Below are 16,319 nucleotides of genomic sequence, written 5' to 3' on the forward strand. Positions count from 1 at the left end.
AATGTAACATATTATAAGTAGGAAAAACTCAAGCGTTCCACTCTAGACATGCTGCTGTCATTTGAAAGATGACAATGCTTTCCACAGAGAAAATGTTAAGAAATCTACACACACCCACACAAAAGACTAACAGAGCTAATAAACAAGTTCAATGTGGTTATAGCATGTAAGATCAACGTACAAAAATCAATTGCATTTCTATTCACTACAAATAAACTATTAAAGAAACAATTTCATTTACAACAGCATCAAAAAGAATAAAACATAAAATACTAAGGAGTAAGCTTAACAAAAGTCTAAGACTTCTTCACTAAAAACTATGAAACATCATTAAAAGACAGTAAATGGAAATACGTTCTATGTTCATGGGTTGGAAGATTCACTATTGTTAAGATGTCAATAGTCCCCAAATTGATCTACAGATTCAACACAATTACTATTAAAATCCCAATGACCTCTCTTTGGTAGAAACTGACAAGCTTATTTTAAGAGAATTGAAAGGGACACAGAAGTGCCAAACCTTCTTCTTTTTTTTTTTAAGTAATACTAACAGTCCAATCCAACGTTTTATTTATATAAAAATCATTTCCACGATGCATTAAGGGCACAGTCAGGCTAAAGAATAGCCTTGTTCCCATTAGCAGCCATGCCACATTATACAACAACAGTCATCTTTATGGTGACCTTGACATTTTCTCTCAGTGTATGAGCTAAGTCCTTTCTATTTGGGAACTAAACAGCCCAGACTGGGACTTTTTCTAGAAACATTAGAAGTCTACTCCAAAGGAGAAATGATGCCTCTCTCTCCAGAAACTTAAAACTGTCGGTACATTTCAAATATTAATACTCAGGTACAAACTTCCAGGAGGAAGGGCCCAGCCCAGCAGTCACCTTCCTCCCGGATACACGAGTATGCACACACATGTGCACGCATGTGTTCTGTGTGTGCATTAAAGACTGGTAACACGGTGCCTAAATTAGAGATCTGGGGCTATGTTAACTTTCTTCCAACTGCTTTTTCGAGTTTCTTTGTGTTTGGAATTTTATGATTCACCTGAACATGGACAGCACAAAGCATACGTGTAAAGCTGTTTTAGGGGCTTTTTGTCAGCTTTAAGTCTCTAATATTTTATTTCCCCTTTCTTTGATCTTTCTCCTAAAAAAGAAAGACCTACATGACTGACTAATTAAGGTTTTATTAATCAAATTTCACTAGAGATTTTACAAATTTTATAGACAACTGTCTTGTAAGCTGGCCTGATGCAAAACAGCAGATGGGGCATGTCTGACCACAGAGAAGAGCCCAGTGAAAAGAGTAGTTTGAAAACCAAAGGTGTTCATGTAAATCAATGTGATTTGGAAAAGTTCCTTTCTAAAAATATTCATTTTAGCAAATAGTGAGTTGAAATTTGTAATGTTTATTCAAAACTACACAATGAGTTTTAAAACCACAAGTGTAGTGAAGCCGCTCAGTCATGTCCAACTCTTTGTGACCCCATGGACTGTAGCCTACCAGGCTCCTCTGTCCACGGGATTTTCCAGGCAAGAGTACTAGAGTGGGTTGCCACTTCCTTCTCCAGGGGATCTTCCTGACACAGGGATCGAATCCAGGTCTCCTGCATTGTACACAGACACTTTTACCGTCTGAGCCACCAGGGAAGTGGGCACATAATTATCTTGTCTGAAGCTCACTTTGAACTCAAATCTGATTTTCTTAAATATAATTTCAATCTTAAAACTGTAAAGCAATTGTTTTTCTCTGTGCTTGAGCAGTTTTCCTGTCAGATGGTAAACAGGCTAAGGCTTTTTTAAAAATTTCTTTACTTCAAATTAGCACCATAGTACATATTCATTGATGAAAATATGATACCTACAGAAGAGTTCAAAGAAAAACAATCATCCATGATCTCGCCATGCTGTCCATGAAAAAGCTGCTCATCTGAGTTATTTATTTCCAGCCTGGGCTTCCCTGGTAGCTCAGAAAGTAAAGAATCTGCCTGCAATGCGGGAGACCTGGGTTCAATCCCTGGGTTGGGAAGATCCCCTGGAGGAGAGCACTACAACCCACTCCGGTATTCTTGCCTGCAGAATCCCCATGGACAGAGGAGCCTGGCAGGCTACAGTCCACAGGGTCACAAAGAGTTGGACATGACTGAGTGACTAAGCACATTTCCAGCCTAACACACACACACACACACATAAACTTATGTCACTTACTCAGACACATTCACATATACACAGTAATAAGATCAGCCTAGCCACACTACCTTATATAATCCATTTGCTGGTCCATGGCAACATGTTGTAGACATGTCTTTAGATGGTCTTAGTTAACGTCTTTTTAATGGCTGCATTGTGTTCCACCACATTGTTGGATATTTAAATTATTTCTCATTCTTTGCTATCATAGTGACTGCTTCAGTATACATTTATATATTTCACATTCATATGTTTATACATTTAATATTCACAAAAGAGCCAAACATTCTTAAAAACAGAAAAACACTAAGTTGGAAAACTCAAACTTGATTCTGACAATAGTCAAGACTGTGAGGTACTTACACAGGAAAAGTAGGTTAACTGAAACAACAAATGGTCTAAAAATAGACCTATACATTAGTGGGCAATTTATTTTTGACAAGGGTGAAAGGCAATTCTTTTCAAAAATGATACTGGGGCAGCTAAGTGAATAGTTAAAAAGACATCCAGCTGCATGTCTCAAATTGGACATGAAAAATGAGATAGACTCCTACCTCACTCCACATACAAAAATTAACTGAGGATGGATCAAAGAACTAAACATTAAGAGAAATAACTATAAAATACTCAGAAGAAAACACAGAAATCTTCACTACCTAGGATTAAGTAAAGGTTTCTTACATACGATACAAATAGTATAAGCAACAACAAGAAAGGTAAACTGACACTACCAAGAAAGTAAAAAGACAAACCAGAAAATGAGAGAAAACATTTGAGAATTATATACATATAATAATAAGTAATTCATATCCAGAATACATAAATAACTCTTATAACTCAACATTAATAAAACAAATAACCCAATTAAAAACGGGCAAATAATCTGAATAGACATTTCTCCAAAGAGGAAATAAGTGGTGAATAAGCACAGGAAAGAACACTCAACATCATTCATGTTTGAATAATGCAGATCAAAACCACCATGAGATAGCACTTCACACCCACCAGCCTATAACCAAAGAGACAGATAATGCCAATTATAGAAAATGGAACCTGTATACATGTTTAAGTGTGCAGCTGCTTTGGAAAACAGTCTGGCAGCTCTCTTAAAAACAGAATTACTGTTAAAAATAGAATTAACTGGGCACACAATTCCACTCGTAGGTGTATACCCAAGACAACCGAGAACATGTCTACAGTAAACTTTTACTGATGGCTTACAGCAGCAGCATTATTCACAGCAGCCTCAAAGGGGCAATAACCCAAATGCGCATCAACTGATGGAGGCACGAACAAAACGTGGTCTGTCCACGGGAGGAACTGTCATTTGGTGATAAAAAGGAATCAAGTATTGACATATGCTCCAACAAGCATAAAGCTTGAAAACATTATGCTAGGTAAAAGAAATCGATCACAGAAGACCATATACTACACGAATCCCTTTATATAACCTATCCAAACAGGCAAATCCACACAGACTGAAAACAGATTGATGGCTGCCAGGGGGTAGGGTAGGGGATAATGGGAAGCAATTGCTACTGGGTGTCAGGTTTATTCTAGGGGTAGTAATGCTCTGAAATTAGACACAGGCGACAGCTGCATAATTCTGCGTATATACTAAAACCTCCCGCATGTCCACCTTAAAAGGTTGACTTTTATGGCACGTACGTTATATGTCAACAGTAACTACACACACACATACATATGGCATATTTGAATTTCTCTATGTCGAAATTCCTTACAAGTAGAATAAATGTTTCTAAGAATGGCTAAGTTCTTAAGAATTTTTAGTATAAAATTTAATCTTAAAGCCAATAAAATTAGTTACTTCAAAAACAATGTACAGAAATCTCATGAATAATTCCACTCCCAGAATTTGCTGGGAGTCTACAGATCAGTTGAGAGTGGTACAGAAAACAGTGATACTTAAAGAATTTTACTGCCTAATACAGAGACTACAAAATGTAAGCAAACCATTCTCTTTCAAAATCTACCTGCAACACTACTTACCAAGTACACTGCTCTTTGAAAGAAAGTTGTGGTCTCTAGGATTTTGTGCATTGTAATGGTTTCCAATTCATCAGGGTCTAGCTGCTCCTTTTCCAAGGGTACTCCATTGAACAGGACAACAGGCAGTGGACCAACTCCAGTCTGCTCATAGTAACTTCTTGCTTCCTGAAACACATAGGACCACAAATAGTATATTTTTGTCATTCCTGAGAAAAATTGAACGAAGCATATTTTTCACACATACATGTTCTAACAAGAAAAAAAATCAAAAGAAATATATAATCCAAGAGATAACTATAGAAAAATTATTTTTAAAATATATAAAAAACTAACATTATAAATCACCTATACTCCAATAAAAATTAATTTAAATATATACATAAAGAACATCATAGTTAATATCCTACTAGGTAAATTTGAGTTTAAATTACTGAGGTTTAATAAAACCACAAAACCTTATAAATCAAGAAGTAGTTGAAGGTGGGGATGAGAGTAATTTTAAGCAGCCCAGGCTAACAGATCTGAATTATATATACTACAGCCCAAACTACACAAGAGACCTTCCTGCAATGATGGAGGTATTCTGTCTTCACTGCTCAGTGCAGTAGCCACTGGCCACATGCAGCTACTGAGCAAAGGAAACTAGTTAATTTCCATCTTTAAAGCCCATGTGACCAGAGACTGCCATAATGGGCGGCACTACTACAGACTGTCATAAATCATTAGTGCTCCTGGGCAGATAACCTGAGATGAAATATTCACATCCAATTCTAAATTTAAAAGGGTCCATGTCACTAAAAAAGAAATTACACCTACAGAAACCAAAACAAGGCTGGTGAAAAGACAGTGCTCAAAAAATCACTCTATAATGTACTAAGCTCAATCTTTTTTTTCTTCTCAAGGACATAAGTTCCTTGGCAGGGAAATACCAGGTGAACAAATATATCTAAGACTTTTCCAACAATCAATATAGGTACATTCCTCCAGATACCAACCACAGACTCAAGACTAAGTTTTTAGAGTAAAAACTATGTTATTACCCAAGACATAAAAAGTTTATAAGACATCTTGTTAAACACCTTATAACTGATATTTTCTGAAAATAGCAGAAATTTAAAGTATATAACCTTTTTTAGATAGCACGAATAGAAAAATGTGGTAACTAATACTAGTCATAAGCTTGGTTTCAGATCTAGCCACAGTGGTAAATGATACTACAGACTTCTATGATGGACTATAATAGGACACAGTGAGAAAGACTGTGATCTCACCATTTCTCTATAACATTCTAGGTTGATCTCTGCCACTTCTCTATGCCACTGTTAAAACTTTTCAAATGTACACCCCCAAAACTTACGTTAATTCTGTTCTTTGACATCTCACCTATTTCAAAGAAGTTCCTAGACACCCAATTTCAATATACTTTGAGCTCTGAAAATTTACTGATGGATTCCCCAAGAAAACAAAACAAAACCCACATTATAACTCTCAGTAACAATAGGAAGTAAGTAACATCGGCTTTCTCTGAAAGTGGTAATTGAGTAAAAGTCAAGAGTTGGAGGGAGATGTTTTGACTTTCCATTTTCACAACCTGCAAAAAGATTATCAGACTAAACAACAGAACGCAGGCCAATAATCCAAGTCACACTTAAAACTTTTATGTGAGAATTTCTAGAAACTGATCACTGAAAATGCTAATTATACACAATTTTGAAACACTGATGACAAAGTCACAAATGAGTCATTCATAAAAGACAACTGAGATTAATAAAGACTCAGAGTTAATATGCCAGTGGTAAAATGTTGGCATGACTAATTTAGAACTTTTCTTACTTTGGCTTTAAAAGATACAAATATGCACCTATCAGACTATATGCTCTTCAGTTCAAAAGATCTGCTTTAATTGTACTCCCTAGTTTTAGAAACAATTACTTCTTTCAAATATCAAACACAGAAGATAACAATGCTTCAGATTTATAACAAAAGACTCAGATATTTGTAAGTATAATAACATTTGCCAATTGTACTCATTTCTCCTTTAAAAAACGTGTACTTATTCCTTCTTTTCAAAAAAATCTATTTTCCTTGGGCCTTTTCATATGAAGGGTACATGTCCTGCAAAAATCTTAAAAAATTAAAAAATCTTATTGATCATTAGATTCTTAGGACTTCTGCGAATCTCACAATAACCGTCTCTTGAAAGTATGTGATTACTTAGCTAGGAAATTATGACCTGTTTTTATGAGAAGGCCCACTAGCCAGTACAGATGAGGCAAATGGCCAAATGGGAGAAACGACTGAGGAGCTGAGTCTGTGATACTCTCACTTGATTCTTCAGCAAAATCAAGATTTCAGTGCATAAAAGACAACATGTGAAAATACCACTTTCTGTGAACCTTATTTAGGGAAAGTTAGATATAGATTGGGCTTCCCTGGTGGCTCAGACAGTAAAGAATCTGCTGTAATGCATGAAACCTAGGTCCGATCCCTGGGTCAGGAAGAATCCCTAGAGAAGGGAATGGCTATCCACTCCAGTATTCTTGTCTGGAAAATCCTATGGACAGACGAGCCTGGCAGGCTATAGTCCAAAAAGAGCTGGACGCAACTGAAGCAACTTAGCACACACATATGCAGATAGAGATTATATAACTTATTTAGATGAAACTGTTTTACAAATGTAAAGAGCTAAATGTTAAATTCTTAATGATATCTCTCTCTTTCATTGACCGATTTCTATATCAATAGGTGTAAAAGAATGATCACCTCAAATTTATTGCAGTGGAGACTGCTTCTTGAAACATTTTTCACACATACACAAACCCAATACTGGTTGTGAGTTTCTTCATTTTTCAATCAGTGTATAACTGCTAAATGAAATCAGAACTTTAGATTTAATATATTCTTCTTCAGAAGTAGGTATTTCTTTAACAGTGCTTGCTAATTATGCACTGTATGAAAGAAACATGACAGCAAAATGGTATGCTATTTTCTTATCATTTTTGTATCTATGTATTTATATTAGCTATCACTGAAAGCCTGTATTTCAAGAGTGAATTATTCATTTGAATATAAATGAAAATTCAAGAAGATGTAATAACTGATTATCTGTTGCACAGGATAAATTGATCATAAGAGGTAAATTTTAGAATGTTATCATTTCTCTTAATGTAACAATTATGTTTCCAGCATTGTTTTAGCAGTCCATTAACATATGCCTTTTCAAGTTTAAAAAGGCAAGTTGGGAGGCTTTACCATACAGGACAGGTATTCAGGTACTAGTAATCCATGCCCTAGAAGCTTAATACTCCTTCTCACATTATTATGCTTTAAAATCATTAATATCATAGAATATGTCCTTCATCTCTAACACATCCAACTCTGCATATGTATCATCAAAGAATATGTTATTAATAAAACATAAACATTAAAAAAACACCCTTTCCTCCAATTTGTCCACTGTATTCAATGTTTTCAAGCAATTCCTCTTGATATAGCAATCACCCACAATAAAAAAGTCAGTACATAATTTTTCTTCAACAGAATGATAGAAAATCAAAGTTAAACATTTTCCAAATGTGAAATATGAGAAAATTCCATTAATTTCCTCAAATATTCTCTCTCAAGTGGCCTTTATTTCCTTTTATTTCACTTTTTCTTTTTCTACATGAGAGTACTACTCAGGTTGGTTGTGAAAAAAATCACCAGCATGTGCCCATTATCAATATTATTTTATTAAAAATATAAAAAGAAAATGACTGAACAAAAGGTTGCAATACAATAATGGAAATATGTTCACTCTAAACTGAGTAGACCTCATGACCAGCTTCAACTTCAAACCCAGCTGGATATTCCTGAAAACAAGGAGATTTAACACTGAGGCAGGAGTGATTTGGGGGCTTCCCAGGTGGCTCAGCTGTAAAGAATCCACCTGCCAATGCAGGAGATGCAGGAGATGTGGGCTTGATCCCTGGCTCAGGAAGATCCCCTGGAGGAGGAAATGAAAACCCACTCCAGTACTCTTGCCAGGATAACCCCATGGACAGAGGAGCCTGGCGGGCTACAGTCCATGGGGTGGCAAAGAGTCGGACACAAGCAAGTGACTGAGCACGCACGCAAAGGAGTGATATCAGTTTCACGGCTGAAAAAGACACCCCTCATTAGTGCCTCCCTCACAGAAAAGCAATGATTTGGCATCCATCCACAGGCAAAAGTGTCTTTGTGGGAGTTCTGGAATCCAAAACCAAACACCAAGTGGCCCAGGAGAACTGCTGCCCACCCATGCAGCAGGAAACAGGCAGACGGACTTTGACAATGGCTGTGGCCTCTACACTGGCCTTTGAGCTGGCTCCAGGGAACTCCTGGGAACAACCATCTTAAGCAATCACCCATGGATACGATGCCAAAGAAGGTCTAGGTTTCCAGCAGAGAAGTTCCACGACTTTGTCCACTGGACACACTGGCGAGACTAACAGAAACAGTCTGACTTTATTCATATCACTCTCCTCCCAAGTCAGCACAGCTTAGAGACACAAGAGATCTTCTGAGTCTACCATCTCTTCTACAGGGGAAGTAAGAGCAAAGGACTAAGCACCCAGCTTCCCTAGCTATGTCAGATGCTGGCAAAGAGCCTCATTTCTGTTCTGCCCATCCAGAATACAGAACTGTGAGCAGCTTCACCAAGTGAGAAGAGGCCAGGAGAGCAGCAGCCAGGGCTCTTTGGCCATTTAAGGAAGGCAGAGCCCATTTACTGCATCAAGAAGCCCACCTAAGAGCCACCCAGGACATCTCATTCACAGATCCCCCCAGATCCCCCTACAGTGCTCTACACACCTTTACCCACATAAACCCGCACGCAGCGGCTGGCTCCCAGTGTGCAATCCTGATAACGGCAGCAAGAGTGAACTTCCCCAGTGGCTAATGAGGACATACAGAAAGCCAGTCCACATCCATGGGCCGGAAACAGACAAAATTTGAGCTGTAGTGCCACTTTGGGAAAAACAAAAAACGGGCCGGTCAGCACCCAGCTTGGGGCACTGTAGAATCAAGAGGAGTTAAACAAGCGTCAGAAATCTGCCCAAGAGGGAACAATAGCATGGAGTAGGTGTACCCACAGATGTTCTGAGAAAGCCTCAGAATTCCTAACAAGCCTGGAATGACAGGTATTTTTCTCCCAAAGCAGAGAGCAAAGACTGGGAGACGTGACTGCTACCAGTCACTTCTGGTAACAACATAAAGAGGCAACGAATATGCAAAAAATTCAAGAAACTATAACATTACCTAAGGATCACAGTAATCTTCTAGTAACCAATCCTGAAGACATGGAAATCTGCAATTTACACAATAAGGAATTCAAAATAGCTGTTATAGGGAAACTCAATGAGCTATAAGACACGGAAAGACAATTCAGTAAAATTGAGAAAACAATACACAAACAGAATTTTGACAAAGAGAGAGAGCATAAAAAAGAACCAAACAGAAATTCTGGAGCTGAAGAATAGAATGAATGAAATAAAAAACAATATAACATTAACATCAGAGTGAAATCAAGTCAAAGAAAAAAATCTACAAGTTAAAAGACAGAAACTTTGCAATTATCCAGTCAGAGGGCATCAAAGAAAAAAGAAAGTTAACTCTACAAATGACAAGAGTATTCAGATGAAGCATGAGAGAGCCCTCAACCACAAATTTTGTAGCAATGACCTCCACACTCAAAGAGAACATAGAGTCGCTCGGATTCCCCTCTAAAGATGATACAGTTCACACATGAAACTCCATCTTTCTGTTTTTCAATATAAAGAATATGCTAATGAAAAGCAAAACACACACACACACACACACACACAAGAGTTTTACAAGTAACTAAGGCTATAATAATTTGCTATTAGATATATATGGTAAAGAATCTGCCTGCAATGAAGCAGACCTGGGTTCGATCCCTGGCTTGGGAAGATCCCCTGGAGGAGGGCAGGGCAACCCACTCCAGTATTCTTGCCTGGAGAACCCCCATGGACGGAGGAGCCTGGCGGGCTATAGTCCATGGGGTCGCAAAGAGTCACACATGACTGAACGACTAAGCACAGCACAGCACAGCACATACTACAGAATTAGATTGTGACGCCCAAAATAAAAAGGAGGAGGGAATAAAAGAGTAGTTTCTATAGGTGATCAAAGTTAAAGCATCAACATAAAAGAGACTGTTACTATCTACAAAATATTTTATGTAAGACTCATAGTAACCACAAAACAAAAATCTACAGTAGGTCCACAAATGATAAAGAGAAAGTAACCAAAGCATACCATTATGGAAAACCATCAGTTCACAAAGGGAGGCAGCAAGAGAGGAAGAAAAAACAGGAAATACAAATCAGCCTCAAATAACTAATGAAATGGTTATTATATGTCCCTTACCTATCAATAATCACTGTTACTGTATTAAATTCTCCAATCAAAAGGTATACAATGGCTGGATAGATTAAAAAATAAGACCCAACTATATAAGCCTACAACTCACTGCTGCTTTAAGAACACAAAAGACTCAAAAGTGAAAGAAAGGATAAAAAAGATACACTATTCAAGTGGAAACCAGAAGAGAGAGGTAGGGTTCAGTTGTCTTCACTTTCTTTGAAACAATTTTAATAGACCATATTGTGACAGCTGTCCCATCAGCAAGGATTTTTTTTTAAAAACTTATTAATATTGGTGAGTTTTTGCATAGCCACTTTAATACTAGAGATGGGAGGGAAAAAGCAACCTTTCTGACATAATTATGCTTTATTCAGAAAGGCAAAAACACAACTGAAGCTCAAAAGAAGATTTACGCAGCGTATGGAGAACGTGGAATGTGCTATGACTATCAAAAGTGGTTTGCAAAATTTTGTGCTGGAGATTTCTCACCAGACAATTCTCCAAAGTTGGTAGACCAGTTGAACCTGACAGCAATCATATCAAGACATGAATTGAGAAAGGGAAATAAAAGACATACTAAAAATACCCAAATCCAGCATTGAAAGTCATTTTGCACCAGCTTGGTTACGTTAATTGCTTTGATGTTTGGGTTCCACACAAGTGAATAAGACCTTCTTGACTATATTTCTGCATGTGATTCTCTACTTGTAATGAAAACATTCTGCTTTTAAAACAAATTGTGACACGTGATGAAAAATGGATATTGTACAATAATGTGGAATGGAACAGATCATGGAACCACCACCAACCATACCAAAGGCCAGTCTTCATCCAGAAAAGGTGATATTGTATATACGGTGGGATGAGAAGGGAGTCCTGTATTATGAGCTCGTTCCATCAAACCAAATGATTAATTCCAACAAGTACTATTTTCAATTAGACCAACTGAAAGTAGCACTCAACAAAAAGCATCCAAAATTAGTCAAGTGAAAATGAATAATCTTCCACTAGGATAATGCAAGGCCACAAGTTTCTTTAATGACCAGGCAAAAACTATTATAGTTTGACTGGGAAGTTCTGGTTCATCTGCTGTATTCTCCAGACATTGCACTTTCGGATTTCCATTTATTTCAGTCTTTACAAAATTCTCTTAATGAAAAAAGTTTCCACTTCCTGAAAAGCTATAAAAGCCACCTGGAACAGTTCTTTGCTCAAAACAATAAAAAGTTTTGGGAAGATGGAATTAGGAAGTTGCCTCGAAAATGGCTGAAGGTAGTGGAACAAAATGGTGAATATGCTGTTCAATAAAGTTCTAGGTGAAAATGAAAACATGGTTTTTATTTTTACTTAAAAACCAAAGGAACACCCTGGCCAGCCCAATAACCATTACTATTTGCAAATGACATGATTTTATGTGTAAAACAACTGTAAAGATTACACTAAAAAATTACTAGAAATAATAAACGAATGCAGTGAAACTATAAGATACAAAATCAACATAAAATATGTTGCATTTCTATATGCTAAGCACAAAGAGAAATTAACGATTATAATCACAACAAAAGCAATAGGACACCTAGGAAAAAATTTAACCAGGTGGGTGAAAGACCTGCAACACACTGAAAACTGTAAGACTGCTGAAAAAACTGAAGACACAAATAAATGGAAAAATATTTCATGCTCGCAGACTGGAAAAATTCACACTGTTAAAACATTTGTATTACCCAAGGCAATTTATATTACAGATGCAATCCAGTCCCTATTGAAATCCCGAGAACATTTTTCATAGAAATAGAACAAAAATTCTGAATTTATACAGAAATATAAAAGACCCCAAATAGCCAAAACAATCCTGAGAAAGACATCAAAGCTGGAGGCATTATACTTCCTGACTTCCAATTATATTACAAAGCCATAGTAATCCAAACAGCATGGCACTGGCAGGAAAACAGATACATAGATCAATGGAACAAGAAATAACAGCCCGAAAACAAAACCAAATATATAGGGACAATTTATGACAAAGGGGCAAAGAACATACAATGGAGCAATGATAGTTTCTTCAACAAATGGTGTTGGGAAAAATGGATAGCCACATGCAAAAAAAAAAAGAAAGAAAGAAACTAGACCACTGTCTCACACCATATACAAAAATTAACTCAAATGAATCAAAAACTTTAATGTAAAACCTAAAACCACAAAGCTCCAAGAAAAAAGAAAGGCAATATGCTCATTTTGGTCTCAGCAATATTTTTCTAGATATGCCTACTGAGGCAAGGAAAACAGAAGTAAAAATAAACAAATGGAATTATATAAAATGAAAAAAGCTTCTGCACAGCAAAAAAAAATCACTAAAATGAAAAAACAACCTACAAAATGAGAAATATTTGCAAATAATATCCAATAAGAGATTAATATACAAATATATGTAAAGATCTCAAACAACTCAAAACACCACCACCAACAACAAAAACAACCTGATTAAAAAATGAGCAGAGACCTGAATAGACATTTCTCCAAAGACATACAGATGAATGTCACAGTTCGGAAAGGGCCTCGAGAGAAAGAGTTAAATACAGTTTTGTCTGGCATCAAGACCAGTTCTTCACAGGACATGAAAGGAGATAAGACACTATCAAAAACCTTGGCAGCTGGAACGGCAGCCAGGCCTGCTTCATCTTCTAATACTAAACTGATAGAAAAGTCAAAGAGCGCTGAGCAGCACAGACACACTACGGTGAAAGCAGCTGTTGACAGTAGATGGACTCAGCCCAAAGAAACTGCGGAGGAGAGAAAAGCTCATTTGAGTGAGTGGAAAGCTGGCAAAGGAAGAATTCTGAAGCGTCCTCCGAGCTCAGCAGTTACCCGGCCTGAGCCCGAAACACAAAATGAACAACCTGTTGAGTCTTTCTGGACTACCATGGCAGAAGAAGATGAGCAAACGACTGTTTACCGAAAAAGTGAACAAGACATTTTCCGAATGCCTGAACCTGGTTAATGAGGGATGCCCAAAAGAAGAAGTATTAGTTACACTAAATGACCTGATTAGAAATATTCCGGATGCCAAAAAGCTTGTTAAATATTGGATATGCCTTGCACATGTCGAATCACTCACAAGTCCTATTGAAAATATTATCGCAATCTATGAGAAGGCCATTCTGGCAGGAGCTCAGCCCATCGAAGAGATGCGACATACAATTGTTGACATTCTGACAAAGAAGAGTCAAGAAAAACTTAAATTTGGAGAAAATATTGAGGAGACTTGTGCAGCCAAAGAAGAAATCCAAGAAGCCCACACTGATACAGGTGTTGATCTAGAACCAGAAAAACTGGAAATGGAAAATAAGCATCCTAGAAATGTGGTGTTTCAAGACTGTGAGAAAGAGGAAGATGACAAAGTAAAAGACCCAACCAGTGATGTTAAAACCCCAAGTACAAACACTAGGGCAGGTTGCTTAATTAAATATAATGTGTCTACTACGCCATACTTGCAAAGTGTAAAAAAGAAGATGCAGTTTGATGAAACAAATTCAGCATATAAAGAGCCAAAGTTTCTAACACCAGTTAGACGTTCTCGACGTCTTCAAGAGAAGACTTCTAAACTGCCAGATATGTTAAAAGACCATTATCCTTGTGTGTCTTCGTTGGAACAGTTAACAGAGTTGGGACGAGAAACTGATGCTTTCGTGCGCCGCCCCAACACAGCCCTGTGCAGAATGTTCTCTGAACATGACCCAACAGAAGAGGAATGAAGTTCTAATAAGGAATGGAGTTATATTATATTCCAAGAGTGGTTGGCTGGTTGGTTGGTTGTGGTTTTGTATGTCCTTTAGGTCAGGAGTTGCCAAGTACCTAAGTATTCACGGCAGAAAGTTAATCCTGCCTTGTTGAACTCAACAGACCGAGTTTTTCTCTGAGATAGTGATTTGTTAAGGCCGAGTTAGCTCACCCTGTCACCCAGTTCTGTGGTCTCCTGTGTCCCCACCTGCTCACTGCCGCTCTCCATCAGTGCCAGTGGCTGCATCTGTGGTCTCTTGACTGCTTTCTTTTTATTATAGCCAAGGTCATAAGAAGGATAGTTAACCTACTCCATTTCTAAGGGAAAATGATTTGTGGTAAGGAAGAAAACGTGCCAAAGCTGATGGGTCTTTGGAACTTTAAATCTGTTTCTTTCTTAAGTTCCTTTTCTAACTTGACTATCTAAAATGCTAAAAAAATTTTAACCCCATCACTTCGTTTGATAAGTTTATATAGACTATTAAAATGGAATTAGAGCAGGAATATATACTGTTTCATAAATGTCATTCTAGTTTAAGTAGTATTTCTAAAATAACTAATAACTTCAAACTGATTTCTTCCTTGTAATGTTAATATAAAAAATTCACTGTTAAGTCACATCTCCTAAAACATGATAATCATACACAGTAGTAGGACTCCTCACACATAAATACCACCAAGTAAAGCTGTTCTGAAAGTCTCCAAACTAACACCTAAGTGGCGTGTATCCTTCATCAGCTCTACAGTTTCAATAAGGATTTGGTCATTGTAAAAGATTAGATAGTTTTAAAACTGCATAATATGAATATAGTTAAAAATCACTACTTATTTATGTTCATGAATTCCATTTATATAATAGTGCCAATCTGTGTTCTATTTACTATCTCATGTTCTAGAGAGTAGGAGTTTTATTCCTTTTAAACTATATATCTACTATATATACAATAAAGTAAAATATCTCTATTAAAAAAAAAAAAAAACAAAGACATACAGATGGCCAACAGGCACATGAAAAGATGTTCAATATCACTAATCGTCATGGAATACAAATCAAAACCACAGTGAGCTATCACCTCACACTTGCCAAAATGACTGCTGTAAAAAAGACAGACAACAAAAAATGCTAAGTATGTGAGATGGTTGGATGGCATCACTGACTCAATGGAGATGAGTTTGGGTAAACTCCGGGAGTTGGTGATAGACAGGGATGCCTGGCGTGCTACAGTCCACGGGGTGGCAAAGAGTCAGACACGACTGAGCAACTGAACTGAACTGAACTGATGTGGAGTAAAGGAATCCTCTTGCACTGTCAGAATGTAAATTGGTGCAGCCACTATGAAAAACAGTATGGAGATTCCTCAGAAAAGTTAAGAATAGAACTACCATAAGATTCAATAATTCTACTTCTGATAATTTATCCAAAGAAAATGAAAATACTAATGTAAAACAATATATGCACTTCTATGTTCATCATGACGCTGTTTACAACAGCCAAGATACAGAAACAACCCAAATGTCCATCAATAGATGAATGGATAAAGATATGAGATATACACACACATACTACAGACTGCTACTGCTGCTGCTGCGCTGCTGCTAAGTCGCTTCAGTCGTGCCCGACTCTGTGCGACCCCATAGATGGCAGCTACCAGGCTCCCACGTCCCCAGGATTCTCCAGGTAAGAATACTGGAGCAGGTTGCCATTTCCTTCTCCAATGCGTGAAAGTGAAAAGTGAAACTGAAGTCACTCAGTCTGCTACTCAACCATAAAAAGAAGATGAAATCTTGCCATCTGTGACAACATGGATGGACCTTGAAGTTAATAAGCTAAGTGAAACCAAGGCAGATGGAAAAGGACAAATACCACAGGATTTCACTTATATGTGAAATATAAAAATCTAATTAACAAGCAGAACAAAATAAATGAA

General features: G+C 37.2%; 2 protein-coding genes across 5 annotated transcripts in view; one reads left to right on the forward strand and one right to left on the reverse strand.

Annotated features, from left to right (window-relative positions):
• The window catches only part of UGGT1 (UDP-glucose glycoprotein glucosyltransferase 1), a 116,291-nt gene that overhangs the window by 56,584 nt on the left and 43,388 nt on the right, over positions 1 to 16,319 (reverse strand). For all 4 annotated transcript variants that reach the window (XM_012130346.5, XM_004004484.6, XM_060411070.1 and 1 more), the window contains exon 18: positions 4,210 to 4,374. In XM_012130346.5, coding sequence (XP_011985736.2) covers positions 4,210 to 4,374 — 165 coding nt within the window. The remainder of the gene's footprint in view (positions 1 to 4,209; positions 4,375 to 16,319) is intronic.
• On the forward strand, positions 13,145 to 15,298 carry LOC105608734 (cytoskeleton-associated protein 2-like). The gene is given in 2 exon segments (XM_042244815.2): positions 13,145 to 13,555; positions 13,557 to 15,298. Coding segments are annotated over 2 exon segments (1,221 nt in total). The 3' UTR covers positions 14,367 to 15,298.

The sequence above is a fragment of the Ovis aries genome, chromosome 2 (genome assembly GCF_016772045.2).
Source record: "Ovis aries strain OAR_USU_Benz2616 breed Rambouillet chromosome 2, ARS-UI_Ramb_v3.0, whole genome shotgun sequence".
Lineage (NCBI taxonomy): Eukaryota > Metazoa > Chordata > Mammalia > Artiodactyla > Bovidae > Ovis > Ovis aries.